Raw genomic sequence first — 15,744 nt, 5'->3', positions numbered from 1 at the left:
TCAATGTTCTGACCCTCACTTGGTCATGAGCTTTGGGACGTGACATAACAAATGAGTTTTCCGATACAAGCGCCCAGAAGACGTTTCCTCCATAGGATGGCTGGGCACAGCGTTAGGTGATAGGTTGAAGAGTTCAGACATCCGCAGAGAGCTCAGAGTTGAGCATCCTTTGTGTTGAAAGGAGTCTCCTGCAGGCGCCTTCCACTGGGAGTTTACTGGGGATGTTCAACTCGAGACCCAGAATCCACTGGAGGGACGTCTGGGACACTTTGTTTCGTCTGCTGCTGCTGTGACCTGACCTTGATAGAAGCTTTTATAACACTGCGTAAAATATATTGACCTTCACCATCAAAATACAGCAACCAGTGGTATGTGCTTTATCAATGTTTTTATACCAATCAGTTTAGACACCTTGATTAATGTTGGACATCTTCCTGGGGTCTTCTAAGCGGTAGGTCTCGTGAACATAATGAAATATGCCACATTACACAAATATTAACTGGATACATAGACAGTGTCCTGCCAGTAACCTACACCCGAGGCCGGGCTTAGATTGGCTGGGAAAACACAAACCTCATTCATTTTAATTAGGTCACTCCGCAGACGCAGATAGGGGGGGCTGCCAAAACAGAGGGCTCCAAAAATATGCAGGGTTGTCCAAAGAAAATGAAAGCTGGCTCAAGTAGTACTGCAAAATAAGATGACATCACCTGCAGAGGCCGATCAAAGTCATGCAGGCAAACGAGTTGATGATTCGCAACCTAAAGGCTGTAGGTGTGCCGTTAACCTCGCCATTGAATAATTAAAGTGTGTGTCTTTGTGTGTGTGTGTGTGTGTGTGTGTGTGTGTGTGTGTGTGTGTGTGTGTGTGTGTGTGTGTGTGTGTGTGTGTGTGTGTGTGTTTGGGAGATCATGGCTTGTGACTCTGCGTGATGTAATAACATTGTCTCTGCCTCGCTCGTTCACTCTTGATGTCTCCCCATCTCTCTCTCTCTCTCTCTCTCTCTCTCTCTCTCTCTCTCTCTCTCTCTCTCTCTCTCTCTCTCTCTCTCTCTCTCTCTCTCTCTCTCTCGCTCTGTCTCTCTCCAGTCCTCACTGTCATGTTTGGTCAATTCACTCGTCCATGTAACACTGTACCCTCTCCTCCTCGCTGTGTATGTGTGTGTGTGTGTGTGTTTGTGTGTGTGTGTGTGCGTGTGTGTGTGGCTGAGCATCACTGCAGCAGGTAGAGGGAGAGAGAGGGAACTAGAGGGGGGGCACTTGATAGAAAACACATTTCTTTAGTCCTCCCTCTGGTCCAGTGTCTCTGTTCTACCTCTTTCTGTCTCTCTGTCTCTCATTGATCTTGCTGTGGAGAGGCGGGCCAAGAGAGGCAGTGGAGCGAACCGAGGCAGAGTGAGCAAGACTGGGAAAGAAAAAGAGAGAGAGAGAGAGAGGGAGAGAGGGAGAGAGGGAGACACAGATAGAGAGCAAGCCAGAGAGCCACAGAGAGAGGGAAAGAGAGAAGGGGAGCAATAGAACGACAGAGGCAAATACTCACACAGATGGAGAGAGAGAGAGGAGATAGAGGACTGGGACTGCTGCTGCAAAGGAGGACAACATACTGACACACACACACACACACACACACACACACACACACACACACAGACACACATGCATGCACACACTATTGATTCATGCACACATGCTGACAGACTGACCCACACATGCTGACAACAACAACACGCTGAACACACACACACACACACACACACATGCAGACAGTGACCATGCTGCTCCCTGCGTCCTGACCAGCTATGAGGATTACACTGATGAAGATGAAGATGATGATGATGAAGATGAGAGCCATGGAGAGCGTGAGGGAGAGGACGGCGGCCTCGGCCTGCCACAGCTGAGGACCGTAGCCTGGCGTTGGGGGGGCGGGGGGGCGGGGAGCAGAGTGGGGGAGTGTGGGACAGGATGGAGCGCGGTTGATGGAACACACATGCATGTGCATGTGTGCGTGCATGTGTGTGTGTGTGCAGTGTGTGTGCATGTGTGCGAGTGTGATATGTGTGTATGAAGGCTAGGATGCCCCCCCCAGCGCGGGACCAGCTTTAGCTAACGTTAGCCACATGTTGTGCCACTGCAAAGTAGCATGTACCAACAACACCATATCTCTGATGTTTGGATGCAAGGTAGGTAGAGAGTCATGTGTGTGTGTGTGTGTTTGTGTATGTGCGTCAGTGTGTGTGTGCGTCAGTGTGTGTGTGCAAGAGAGAGAAACTGTGGAAGATGCAGCGGAGATGGAGAGAGAGAGAGAGAGAGAGAGAGAGAGAGAGAGAGAGACAGAGACAGAGAGAGAGAGAGAGAGAGAGAGAGAGAGAGAGAGAGAGAGAGAGAGAGAGAGAGAGAGAGAGAGAGAGAGAGAGAGGGGTAAACTAAGGTAAGAGTTAGTATCCGAGAGGAGAGCGAGAGAGTTGTGTGTGTGTGTGTGTGTGTCTGTGTGTGTGCATTTGAGCGAGAGCAGGTTTGTGTTCTCTCTGATTCTGTAATGCAAACTCTCACTCACTCACGTCTCTGTCCTCCGTCCTGCTGCTGCTGCTGCTTCTGTATCTGATGCTTCACTCATTTAAATTCGGCACAAGTTCAGCAACGAGCTGAAAGACACCGAGGCTAAATCCACACGACTGTAATTTATTTGTAAAATGCATCACTCTGGCTGTTTATTCACAGCAGCCGTCCGCACTACTGCAGAGTTTTCGAGCGCCTAAAACTGAGAACTTTGGAAACACGGTTCTTCGTGTTTGGGTTTGAAAACTCTGAGGCTGCATTGTACTCTGGACGGGCAAAATTAGAGACGTTTAGAAATGATCATGCAGTCACCTCCATCTGCTCCCTGATGACTCACTGAAAACACTTACTGTCAGTAACAGTCACATCGACGGTCTAAGAAAAACAATCCCTGCATTTGCTTTGACCCTTCGTTTGTGGTATTTTCTGTAAATAAGCAGACAGCTGCAGAGGAGACAATCTGCTTCCTGTTTACACTGCACACACATGCCCAGTGTGGTATGTGAATGGTCATTTGATCTACGTTTTTAGGTGTGTCAGCACATAGGGGGTTATATCTGAGACAGAGATAGAAGGTTTCACGGGATGGAGATTGTGTTTGTTTTAAAACGCTGCTTAAAAAGAAAATGTAAAAGTGTGGATATAACCTGACATGCTCAGTTATCAGTGGCTTTCAATTGCAAATACAGAAATATTGATGAGAGCCACTTGAGAGCAACTTTCTCCAGTAACTTATTTTCTTCGTCAGGTAGAGAAAGTAGCTGTCGGCTTGATCCTGGGCTTTGCTTGCTGATGATTCCCAAGTTTAAAAAACAAGACTTTCTTTGATTTATTTGACTCCTTATAGCTTTGATGAATTTAAACTTGATCCAAACAAGAGCAGCTGCAAAAACTATTAAGTAAAATACAATTATAAATTAATGGTCGAATAAGAGAATGTGCTATTAAGAATATGAATCTGACGAGCCGTTCAGTGCCAGTTTTTAAAAGGTGACATCTTTTAAGCACAGGATTGCGATTTGAACTTTACTTTTAAAGTCATGCTAGCCGTATAGCCGAATGGATGACGACACAGTGGTGCTGTGGATTAGTGTTGTTAAAGAACATCTTGGATTCTAACTGTCAATTGGAGATTGTGTTAGTGCAGTTTTCATATTGTCCCTTGTGGTTCCTCCACAACTGGGACATCCAGGAGGAACTGGAAATTCTGCATTGCACATACATCTTTATATGAAAACCTTTTGACAAGAGAGTGTTACAACATCTCTTTAAATTACACCAACCTAAGTGTATTTATAACCTCCAATGTAAATATGTGTCACTAATCCATAAATTTGATTAAAAACAAGATTCCTCTTCACATTCCCAATCTCCGTCTCACGAACAGTAGCCTCTTGACAGATCTTTGGCTTGTCCGACCCATAATTAAATTAATACCAGGGTATCCCTTACAAGTGGGCCGGCTCGCTAATTACATAACATCAGGCGGCGCTAAGTGAGCGAGGGCTCAGGAGATCAGCATCTTGCAAAGTACTCTGAAACTGTGGAAAATCAACACATGAAATATTAAAGTTCCACCGAAAATGCTTCAGGGCTGCAGCCTTTAATGTGGAGGAAGTGTTGGTGCACTGAGCTGCATCTTCAAAACACACAGCTTAACCCAAAATGGCTTTATAAACGGGTTTGTCACTAAATAGGAATGGTGTAAAGACCATTTTTGCAGCTTTATCAAACAGTATTTTATTATTCTTGAGTATAGAAAGCTAGAGACAAAGAAGAGGATGTTCAAGTTACTGTGACAAATTCACGTGCATCGATATAATACGAGAGGCTGCACTCGGACCATTGGACTCTGTGTATCTGTGTGTGCTTCCATTGGTTTGCTCTTGTCCAGTTCAGCAGTTAGGCCGCAATAAACTACTTCTGTCCTATTAGATCACCACAGCATGACAGCCTGTTAGATGTGACAGGCCGAGAGACAACTGTTGGGCTGTATGAAGAGAGCGAGAGACGTGGAGTCAACACAAGTGTGACACAGTGAGACCAATGTCCTCTGGAGGTTCTGTAGCAGGAGAGGGGAACAAGTTGCTGAAGGGTTTTAACCAACTCGTTTGTGGAGGAGATTCTTTTAAAAGAGATGGTTGAGTTGGTCAGCTGCCATCATAGATTTGTTCCATTAACCGAGAAGAGAACCATGGTCAGATCCTCAGATGTCCACCCAGCAGTGGATTCTTTATACTTCGGGATTTCCACACGTAGTGGGAATACTACACTTTGCATGTATATTTCTTCCCTTCTTCCTAAACTGTTGTGGATGTTTTAACAGGCCGTGAAGGATCAGTTTGACTTTGATGAATGGATCAATGTACTTGTGTGAGAGAAAGCTGGCCACGCGTGCTGTGCTGCAGACAGCTACTCAATGAGGCAACGGACCATAACACTATGGTTATGTTGTGTGAAAGTGATTAAGAAGCTGTGGTTGAATAAATTACTGCCACAGTCTTGGTAAATTATGGGAAACGCTGCCGTGATGTCATGAAGAAGAAGTCTGAAAATTACATCATTGTCCAAAAAAGACGTTTTTCCAAATATCTGACGACCTGAAGCTAAATAGATTGGAATATAATTCAGGATTATGCCGAGGGGACAGATGCACTCATAAGTGCAGGGTGGGAAGAGGGGAGGATATTTTAAATGCATGAGGGTGGATTCATTTTACCTTGGCAGCAATGTGTCCAATTCTGAGACTGTTAAAGTGCCTGAGAAGAGAAATCAGAAACACTTTAACTAGGTCAACACATTCAAAATAGATGAACGTGTTCCTCTATTTCTGCTCAGGTCTGTGTTTTTATTTAATTTTTTCACTTTTTCTCAAACTTTTTACTGATTGAATCCACAGTGGAGTCACAAAAGAAAAACTATTCAAACAGCTTGAATTTACCAGCCTGTGATTAGTGTTTACTCAAGCCATCTGCTTTTAAATATGATTTCTGCTAAGCTATTTTTGAACGTTTTATTTTCCAATGTTGATCCAATTTGTTCAGTTTGAAATTTATGTTTTTATCTAAACTGCAAATGCCGTCTCCAATATGTTTGCTCTGTTATGAAGCATTGTGCACTCGATGTGGATGTACTGTGGAAATCTGAGGTTTGTTGTATGAAGCAGGATTTGGAGTCAGTCAGGTAGATGCTGTACATTTCCGTGGTAATTTATGGTGCACGCCTAATCTGCTCTGAAGCAGTTCATGTTTCGCTGTTTCCAGACATGAACACAACAGGGAAATGTCTGGAGGATTCAGATATGGTTTGTTGCTGCAGAGCACGCAGGAGGCAGCACAGGACAAATTAATCCAGCTGAAGAAATCCTGTTTTTTTGTTTTTGCTCTCAAATGGACATCTTCCTCTACTACGTGTATGGCAATTCTTTTTCATCCCGGGAAATTTTGATATCTTTTTTTAATTCAGTTTTGAATCAGAAAACTCCAGGAACATCTGCGGAAGTCAGTGCATGTCAGAAATCAGCTTTTGAGAAATGAACACAAGAGAAAACACATTTTTTTTGTCAAGTTTTTTTTATATGAGAGGTTAAGATTTTGTGAGGTCTGTGTCTTGAGCCATATGTTGCCGGTGCAACAGGTCAGAGACTCTTTGCACTGCCATGTTTTCTAGCTGTGGGTATTTTTATGCATGTTGTGGGTCATTATTATTGCATAGGGGCAGTTCCTCAGCAGGAGCGCACTCCTTCATACGAGCAGCTCCTCCTGCTTTCTTCATTTCATTTCTTTCCTCCTGGCTGCAGCCATGTCAAAGCCATTTCATGGTGCTTTTATATAGAAACTGATATGATCCTACATCACAGACCGATTCAAGCACTGAATCCTTGGACTTGCTCTACATATAATATAAGAAAATGAGGCTTTATCTTTGCTTTAAGTCGAAATTTTTATATATTTATCGGGTTGACAAAGCCAGGGTTGTGTTAAGAAGATTAAACACATCACAAGAATACGATCAAGTACCACATCAATTTCATGCAGTGCTCCAATAGCCTGATCTACTTGTTCCTTAATGATGGGTTAGGGATGTTATAAATTACATATTAAGCCATTTTGATAATGAGAAAACAATTAATATATATTATAATGTACATTTGAATATAATTAAAATCACATAAATTCATTTATTCTGTAGTTGGGCATGTTTCTAAAGGGCTAGATTTGAACAAGCAGTCAAAATATTAGATTGATAAATAAGTTATTAAACTATTGAACTATCTGCATTTATTACCGCCCCTTTGTCCTTGTTGCTAAATTAATCTCAGATGTTATCTAATGTTCTTTCTTTGGCAACTTTGAGCCTGAGAGAGAGAGAGAGAGAGAGAGAGAGAGAGAGAGAGAGAGAGAGAGAGAGAGAGAGAGAGAGAGAGAGAGAGAGAGAGAGAGAGAGAGAGAGAGAGAGAGAGAGAGAGAGAGAGAGAGAGAGAGAGAGAGAGAGCGTGACGTGAGAGACAGAGAGACTGAAAAGAGAAAGAGAGAAAGATGAAGGCACGTGTGTTTGTGTGCGAGAAGTCCCTCACGGCGGAGGATCCCCTGCTCTTTCATATCTCACCAAGCGTGACTAATGCTTTGCTTTACTCTGACACACACACAGATACACACACACACACACACACATACACACACACACACACACACACACACACACGCAGATACAAACTAACATAGAGACATGTTCTAGGATGCTGAATCTGCTCCCAATCTAGTCACGTTTCTCTGGCTATGCAGGACTGGCTGACACAACACATGACAGCCGTGTGCATGCAGTGCGTGTGTGTGTGTTTGCATGCAGTGTATGTGTGTCTGTGTGTGTTACGTGTCTGTGGTCTGTGTCGGTATACAATCTGTTCTAAAATTAGTAGGCTATGCCTTCAGGGAACAATTGTGTGTCAATATGTTGCTGGTTATGCTACCGGCCATATTGAGTTTTAGTGTTTAAGCTGATTAAAGCTATGAAGCTGGCCTTACCTGGGACACCCCTGTGCTTAATGTAATATTGGAATGTTCCAATTATACGGGGCGTGGTCTAGGTCCATTTAAGCCGGGCTGATCATTGAGTCGAGGAGAGAGACATGGGAGGACGTAAGTCGGGAAGAGCTGATGTAAGAGGGACGTAAGTCTGAGAGCTCGAAGAAGTGTTTGTTGAAAATAGTATAGTGTTATTGTAATTATTTGTTTGGCCATGGTGCCTATTTATTTTCTTATTTCGTAGTGTTTGTTTTTTGCTCTTTTGTTTTATTTTGTATTTTCTTTCATAATTCTGCCTTGTCGGCCTTAATTTGTTGTTTGGGAATAATAAAATCCCCTCTTCTACCTGAATCTCCAACTACTCCTGCGAGTTATTTCCATCAAGCTCAGCCGCTCATCGTCATACTGACCTTTAACAGTGTGCTTTCTGCAGGCACAGTCCTGATAAGGAAGGCTCAGCTTTTGCTAGTTGAGCTACCAGAGGCCAACACACATACACACACACACCAAATATAGGAATTTAGGATTGTAGATTGTAGATGTGTGTGTGTGTGTGTGTGTGTGTGTGTGTGTGTGTGTGTGTGTGTGTGTGTGTGTGTGTGTGTGTGTGTGTGTGTGTGTGTGTGTGTGTGTGTGTGTGTGTGTGTGTGTGTGTGTGTGTGTGTGTGTGTGTGTGTGTGTGTGTGTGTGTGTGTGTGTGTGTGTGTGTGTGTGTGTGTGTGTGAGAGAGTGCAGAGGGCAGTAGCAGCAGTGTTGTGACCACAGTGTGAGCCAGGGTCTCTTCAGGGTCTCGGTGCCTGGCCGCTCAACCGCTGTCATCACGAAAATTTTGAGGCATTTGTGACTAATTAGCGGGTGAATGAAAAAGTGGAGGGCGAGAGGCGGAGAGGCGGAGAGCAAGGAAACGTGCAGTAGGGCACGAGACGGGGTTCAGATCAGTTCACTTAGTCAGAGCAGTGTTTACTCCCGGCTCGGTTGTAAATGAGGTTAAAGGAAGCAGCAGGGAGGCAGAGCCCACACAGACACGTCTATTTGAATCCACAGGAATTAGCTGATGCACACAGGGCTCTCCTGTGTGAAGCAGCAGCAGCTCAACAAACAACAGAATGTGCAGAATCATTTTGCATTTTTGCTGTGGACTAAGAAGACAGTCGGCTGCATGTATGATCAACTGAAGTGACAGTGCTTGAATATATCAGTTCACGTTTACTAAAACATGAGCGTGAAGACAATTGATGTGAAGTCTTTTGGAAGAACCCTTCAGATTGTTTTTAATAAGTCACAGGAAGAGGTAAAACAAATAACAGAGCTTCTCAGACTGACTGAGGCTGCACAGGATTTCTAAATGTCTCCCCTGGGAAAGACGTTTAATGAAGACTGAGGGCTGTGTAGTTACTGATGTCGAGACTCAGAGGGAGCTGCACGAGGAAACCACAGACTGTAATTAAGATGGACGACACAACTCCTTGTCCTCCTGCTGTACAAAAATGAAGCTATGCTGCAGAATTGCATTGGTGACGTAATTTGGAGCCAGAATAGTGATAAAGGTGATGAGCTGTGGAATCGTCCGTTTCAGCTGTAAATCCTGATATTTAACCCAAATTTTAAGGCGTCTATAACATCTGACGTCTTTAAGAGTTAAGGATATTATTCATCTGAGGTGAACTGAAAAAGAAAAACCTCTTGATGCAACTTTTAATCAGAATCAGAATCAGCTTTATTGGCCAAGTAAGTTTGCACAAACAGGGAATTTGACTGGGTAAAGTGGCTCTCAGTGTGCTTACACAGAATACACATCACAAAACAAAACAGTACAATACAAACAGTCACAAAAACAATACAAAATACAAACAGTGCGACGGTCTAAGAAAAGAAGTGCATGGATAAATATTAAACGGTGTGTGTATTACGGTTATACAGTGAGGGTGAAATAAAATAAACATAATTAAATATAATTATAATATATATTATATGTAATATAACATAATTTCGGGAGTAACTGTACAGTGGTTATTATAAAGATCCAGGGTTATTGCACATATGTGTCATAATGTGAAAGACGCCAAAAAGAAAACAATGTACATTTAGAAAGGATTTCAGTCAAATATCGGAGACGATCATTTCAAAACACACTTGTGTAACCTGTAATATTCCTGGTGTATTCAGGGAGCTATTTCCCTGCAGTTTAACTAATACTTAAAATGAATTACCCAACCATTATAGTACAGTGGCCGTTCTAAACCTGTTAGTAAGGGGTTATTTGTTTGGTCTGTGTTAATGCTGGTTGCATTTTTCTTTGTGAAGGTGACCTGCTGCTGAACCCTGACGCTGCATAAAGAGCTGATCACCTGTTTATTCAAAGCAGAACCAAAAGAATCAGTTGGTGATCGATATCCTCACACGCTCAAAGTGTATTTATATCTAACTCATCACGCATTCCTAACTTCCTTTGACCCTTAAACAATACACCAAGTCAAGTGTGAAGCCGCTAAGATGAACAGATGTTATTCCCACAAACAGGCAGAGATTTCTGTAATTAGTAGATAGAGCTGCTGTCACTAATTGTTTTCACATCCCTCTTCTTGTAACAGATTGTGACATAAACAAGGTTCTCAGTTGTTGTGTTTCTTCACACATGTATTCAGCTGTGGTGCACACACACATGGGAGATTGAACAATGAGCTCCTGGATCAATCCTGGTTCCATTAAATGAAACAGTTCCTCAGTGTAACTTGATATCTTGGTCTTGATACGATCAGATCATCCACATCTCATTTTGTTTCAAAGCTCTTCATCACTATCTCTCCTTTCAGCTGCTCACCCTGTTCCAAACCGTGTAGCCACAATGTCACAGAAAGAACAGGTTTAATTCCCATCATCCCTCAGCTTCTCCACAGTTCTCTGTTCAGTTAAGCGGAAAGAAGCATTTAATATATTCATTTTTTTTTTTTTTTTGCTGGGGATGAAGAGAAGCGAGGGATGGTATGTATGAGATGAGGGAGAGGAAGGAGTTGAGTCGTGTGAGTTTGTAGATGTGGAAGCAAAGAGGCACAATGGAGGAGCGGAGACGGATAAATTCATCTCCTGACTCGTCTCTCGCTCACTGTCCCCGATCGGCTTTACGCTGTTTCAAGGGTGTGTGTGTGTGTGTGTATTTGTTGTGTACGTGTATTTGTCGTGTGTGTTTGTGCTTGTGTACAGTACAGGAAGCTACAGGAAACAATTACTGCCATGCTGAGTGTACACCTGGACTGCCTCGTGCTTACACACACACAAGCTGAACTATAAAAACATGTTGTTACAAATGCATGAGCGCACACACACACACACACACACACACTGACATGCACACACACACACACACTCTGTTTCTTGCTGTTTGCAGTTTTGCACTTTTATTCCCTTCCAGCTTTACTTAATATTTCCTCTCTCTGTGTCTAATCTTTAAACTAACATCTCTCTTCTTCTGTGTTTTTTTTCTTCTTCCCCTCCTGCTTCCGGCTGTCCTTCCTCAAACTCATTTTCCAAACCACCTCTGTCCTCTTCTTCCCTTCTCCTTCTCCTCCTCCTCCTCGTCCTCCTCTCTTCTCGCTATAGAAGTATCGGTATCAAGAAGAAGACGGGGCGTCACCGGGAGCCCCGAGACTCCACCACCACCCCTGCCATCATCACCCAATGGGAGTAGACAGAGAACTGAGGGATGGAGGGACCCTGGAGAGGGAGGGGAGGGATGGAGGCACCCTGGAGAGGGAAGGGAGGGATGGAGGCACCCTGGGGAGAGAAGGGAGGGATGGAGGAACCCTGGGGAGGGAAGGGAGGGATGGAGGAACCCTGGGGAGAGAAGGGAGGGATGGAGGCACCCTGGGGAGGGATGGAGGCACCCTTGGGAGGGAGGGGAGGGAAGGGAGGGATGGAGGCACCCTGGGGAGGGGCGGGAGGGATGGAGGGAGCCTGGGCAGGGGCGGGAGGGATGGAGAGACCCTGGGCAGGGGCGGGAGGGATGGAGGAACCCTGGGGAGGGAGGGGAGGCACGCTGGGACCTGGCGGAGAGAAGGAGGGGGCCCCGGGACCACGGAGAGAGAGAGAGAGCGATCGCTGGGGAGGGACGGATCTCAAAGACGCCACGCTGACCTGCGGGGGGCGGAGCTTGTGCAGGTGGCGGAGCGGCATCTGTCTCAGATTCAACACGTCCACGGATACGTGACTCACACACACATCACACCTGCTCAGGTAACTGCAGCGTGGACGCCGTCATGTTGACATCGTCCATCTGTCCCATCACATCAGTGGACAGACCCAGTTCACCTGTCTGTCTCTCACTCACTTCACCAGAGGGATCATCAGCATGTCTGTCACTCTGTATGTCCACATGTCTGTCTGAGGCCACGTTCTCTGACTCCTCTGTGAAATCCTTTATTGATGTTCCTGTTTGGACTCAATTGCCTAATCCATCATCCTTGTGGTACATTCATTCATAATTGAGGATTCAATTAAAGTGTATAAAAGCAGGTGGCATGGTGGTGCAGTTGTTAGCACTGTTTCCTTCTTAGTTCTTGGTTCGAGTCCCGGTTCGACTGGGGCCTGTGTGTGGAGTTTGCACGTTCTGGGTTTAGTTTATGAGGTTAGGTTTATTGGAGACTCTAAATTGACTTGAGGTGTAAATGCCTGAATGAATCTCTATGTGTCGGCCCTTTGCTCTAGCGGCCCCTGTGACTCTCATAGAATAAACGGTATAGATGATGAATGGATGGACTCTTTGGCTGTAATGAGTGTTAAAGCAGACGGCACATTGATGAAGTGGTTAGAGCTGTTGTCTCAAAGCAAGAATCTTGGTTCGATTCCTGGTTTAATTGGAGTGCGGAGTTGTCTGTTTTCTCCGACAGTTAGCTTAAATTGAGATTCTACATTGACTGTATGTGCGACTGTGTTGTGGACTACATGTCCCACAATCCTCTTCGTCTGAATAAAGAGTATAGTAAGTAAAAGGTCGTAGCAACCCCCCTGCCTCTTGTCCAATGTCAGCTGGGATTGGCTCCTGTCCATAAAATGCTGAGAAAGTACTTTAATATTATATCGTTCCTGTGATGAAGGGATATTATTGGGATGGATGTCAGAGTTTTGACACCAGAGACGACGAGTGTTCTAATATTTAGGCAGAACCAACTCTTTGGTTGAGGTTAGGGACAGATTGTGGTTTCACTTAAATATTGATAAAGCAAACTTTCTCATGTTTTCAAGTCACTGTTGAATTAATGATTGTATTTAACCAAAACCAAAGTCTTTCCCTTTTTAAAATTGGATCTTTGAGGTTCTCTTTTAACTGAAGGACTTTTCTGTTCTCTGGGATCCTGGGGCTTCCAGCAGTCGAGCTTAACTCAAGCCTTTTATAGTCTCTGAAAAAAGAAAGCGTGTCTCATGTGACGTTTGAAATCAGCTTCTATTTTTGAAGCGTCGGTCGAGGTGGCAGCTGCGCCTCCATTTCCCCCAGTTCACGCACAGAGAGAAGTATAAGGGGACGTGTTTCAATATGGCTCCAGATTTAGACTTTTTTACAAAGAACTTGGAAGTCAAAGACACTGGCCTGGTTTTGCCTTCGTGCACGGAGCCTTTCTTTGCATCAGGAGAATACTTTTAGCAGAACTGAGCGTGAAGGGATTCAGTCCAACGCTTGCCCCATTTCTTAGTAATGACGCCCATTTCTTCTATCTCTGCCCTGCACTCAGTCACTGTCTGTCCGGCCAGGTCCCTCTTTGTCTCCCCTACACACATACACACACACACACACACAGCGTTGTTGGGTGATCTTGTTATTGTGGTTGATTGAGCTGACTCTATCTGCAGATTCATGACTCAGACCCACACGTCATTATGCTCCAAAATGTGTATTTTATCTTTTGTTGAGGATTTCCTCAGCTTTTTTATTCCCATTCATTGAATTGTAGATTTTAATGGGGTCTGGTAAAACACAATTATAGTCTTTTATTAAGCTGACCCATAGTCAATTTAAGTTATATAGAAAAATGCAAATTTAAGATATTTAAATTACTTATAACCACATTTCCTCAGTCACTTAAGCAAACCTGCAGTTATTTCAAGCCATACACGTCTTTATAGAAACTTTAAACAGCTGAGTGAAATTAGAAAATAAGATTTATAATGACGAGAATTCCTCTACTTCTTTAATTTCCTCTCTTTTTCTATATTTCTTCCCTCTATCATTCCTGTTTTCTCTCTCTTATATGTCACCCTCTCTAAATTCTGGCATGACTGATCATCAGTGCAGTTTTATTTGTATAAATCAACTTTTATTTGATCTGTAATAGTTTGTATAATTGCATATTGGCTGTATATCAGGTAACTGATGTCTGCCTGCAGTCAGAGCTGAGGACTGGGTGTTAGCGGACATTTGTGTGTGTCTGCACTGACTCAGCTGTAAGTCACCACAAGTTCAAAGTTTGTCCTCTGGAAAAACTTTGGACACAAGTTGAAGCAGTTTACTTTGTCAGAGTGATGGAGGAAGTATTAGTGTGTAGCTCCACCTAGTGGCTGGGAACCACTGGTGAAATGTTCTTGATGTGACAGTGTTCTCACTTCCATGAGAAGCAGTCGTTCAATTATTGAAGGACAGAATGATTGATATGTGAGTTCTTTACATTATGTTATATTTATGTTATATTTTATCTAGAGAGTTTTAGGCTGTAATCCCTATTGGATTCCATCTGAACCCATTCACTTGTGACCACCGAGGTTTCATGTTTGTTCATGGTTGTGACATACAGGTCTCAATATTACATCATCATCATAATCATCATCATCATCATCATCATCATCTTCATCATCATCATCATCTTCATCATAATCATCATCATCTTTTCCCTTTATAAACACTTTATTACCACTGGACCTAACGTGCTTGTTGCTGCTATTGTATTTGGATATTCAGGTTATTTTTAGAACTCCTCCTTCCCAAATGGTGTGTGTGTGTGTGTGTGTTGAGTGTGTGTGTTAATGTGCATGTATGTGTCTGTGTTGAGTGTGTGTGTGTGCGTGTGTGTGACCACAGGTGCTGGGTCTGGCTTGCTCCTGCCTGACAGATGGACCTGCCATCTTGTTCTCCCCGTGTTCATGTTCCTCTCTCTCTCCTCTCTCTTTCTCTTCCTCCTCTCTTTTTATTTCCCTCCCTCACACACTCACATACACTTTATCCTCATTTCACTTTTCTTTAAGTGCACACTTGTGTTTCCAACTCATCATATAAATAATCTATGATCATAATACAACACACGTTGTGTTAAGGTATAAAATAACTTAAACTTAACATTACTTAAAATACAGTCTGAAATATTATCATAGATAATTGATAAGGAATAGATTATTTAGTATTGATTGTCAGTAGAAATGTCAAAGATGATTTTGCACAGAACACAAATTAAAAATGAATAAATAGGTAAATATATGACTCAACAATATCTATATTGTGGTTAAATGCAGAAATTACTAAGTAAACAGAAATGTGATACTGAAAATACTTATATAAGTACCTAATGCATTTTTTCTTTTTTCATTTATCAATGCAATTAAGTATTTATTATTATTTAGATATTATTGTGAGATTAATTTATACATTATTAACCTTTAATTATGGCAGTTCTGACCTCCATAAATTTGTAGCTTTACAAATAACTTGATCCTATGCAGTTATTTTGATTTGATGAAAAAATGCAAATTTAACATATCAGTGTGCCGCAGTGTGTGCATGTGTGTGTGTGCGTGTTTATGTGTGTGTGTGCGTGTGTGTGTGTGTGTGTGTGCGCGTGTGTTGCACCACGTTGAGCTGTTTCTGTACGTTGTAGGTAGAATCTCCTGACTCTCCATATGATGAAGAGGCGTGGCCTCACCCAGAGGGAGAGAGGCTGACCGACCATGGCGCCCCGCCTTTCTCCTCCCTCTATTCACAAAGCCACCCCCACTACCACCAGGTAAACCCGCCCGTGAGTCCGTCGCATGCTTCCATCGTTCTGCCCGTTTGTGATGATGTGATGAACTCACGATGTCGCCTTCAGTAGTTTATCGTCTCTGGAGTTCAGGGTTGTGGTCAGCATGTTTTTCCTTTCTTCCATTTCTTGCGTTTTGTGACAAATTTTGCAGATTCTTGGTTGAAATTT

General features: G+C 43.3%; 1 protein-coding gene across 2 annotated transcripts in view; it reads left to right on the top strand.

The window, feature by feature from the left end:
- The window catches only part of LOC133010067 (disks large homolog 1-like), a 104,159-nt gene that overhangs the window by 24,636 nt on the left and 63,779 nt on the right, over positions 1-15,744 (top strand). The window contains exons 5-6 of one of the 2 annotated variants that reach the window (XM_061077483.1): positions 11,177-11,809; positions 15,433-15,558. In XM_061077483.1, the coding sequence (XP_060933466.1) occupies positions 11,177-11,809; positions 15,433-15,558 (759 nt within the window). The remainder of the gene's footprint in view (positions 1-11,176; positions 11,810-15,432; positions 15,559-15,744) is intronic. The other variant, XM_061077484.1, reaches the window with a different exon arrangement.

Source organism: Limanda limanda, chromosome 9 (assembly GCF_963576545.1).
Source record: "Limanda limanda chromosome 9, fLimLim1.1, whole genome shotgun sequence".
Taxonomy (NCBI): Eukaryota; Metazoa; Chordata; class Actinopteri; order Pleuronectiformes; family Pleuronectidae; genus Limanda; species Limanda limanda.
This window is presented reverse-complemented; position numbering and strand designations above follow the sequence as displayed.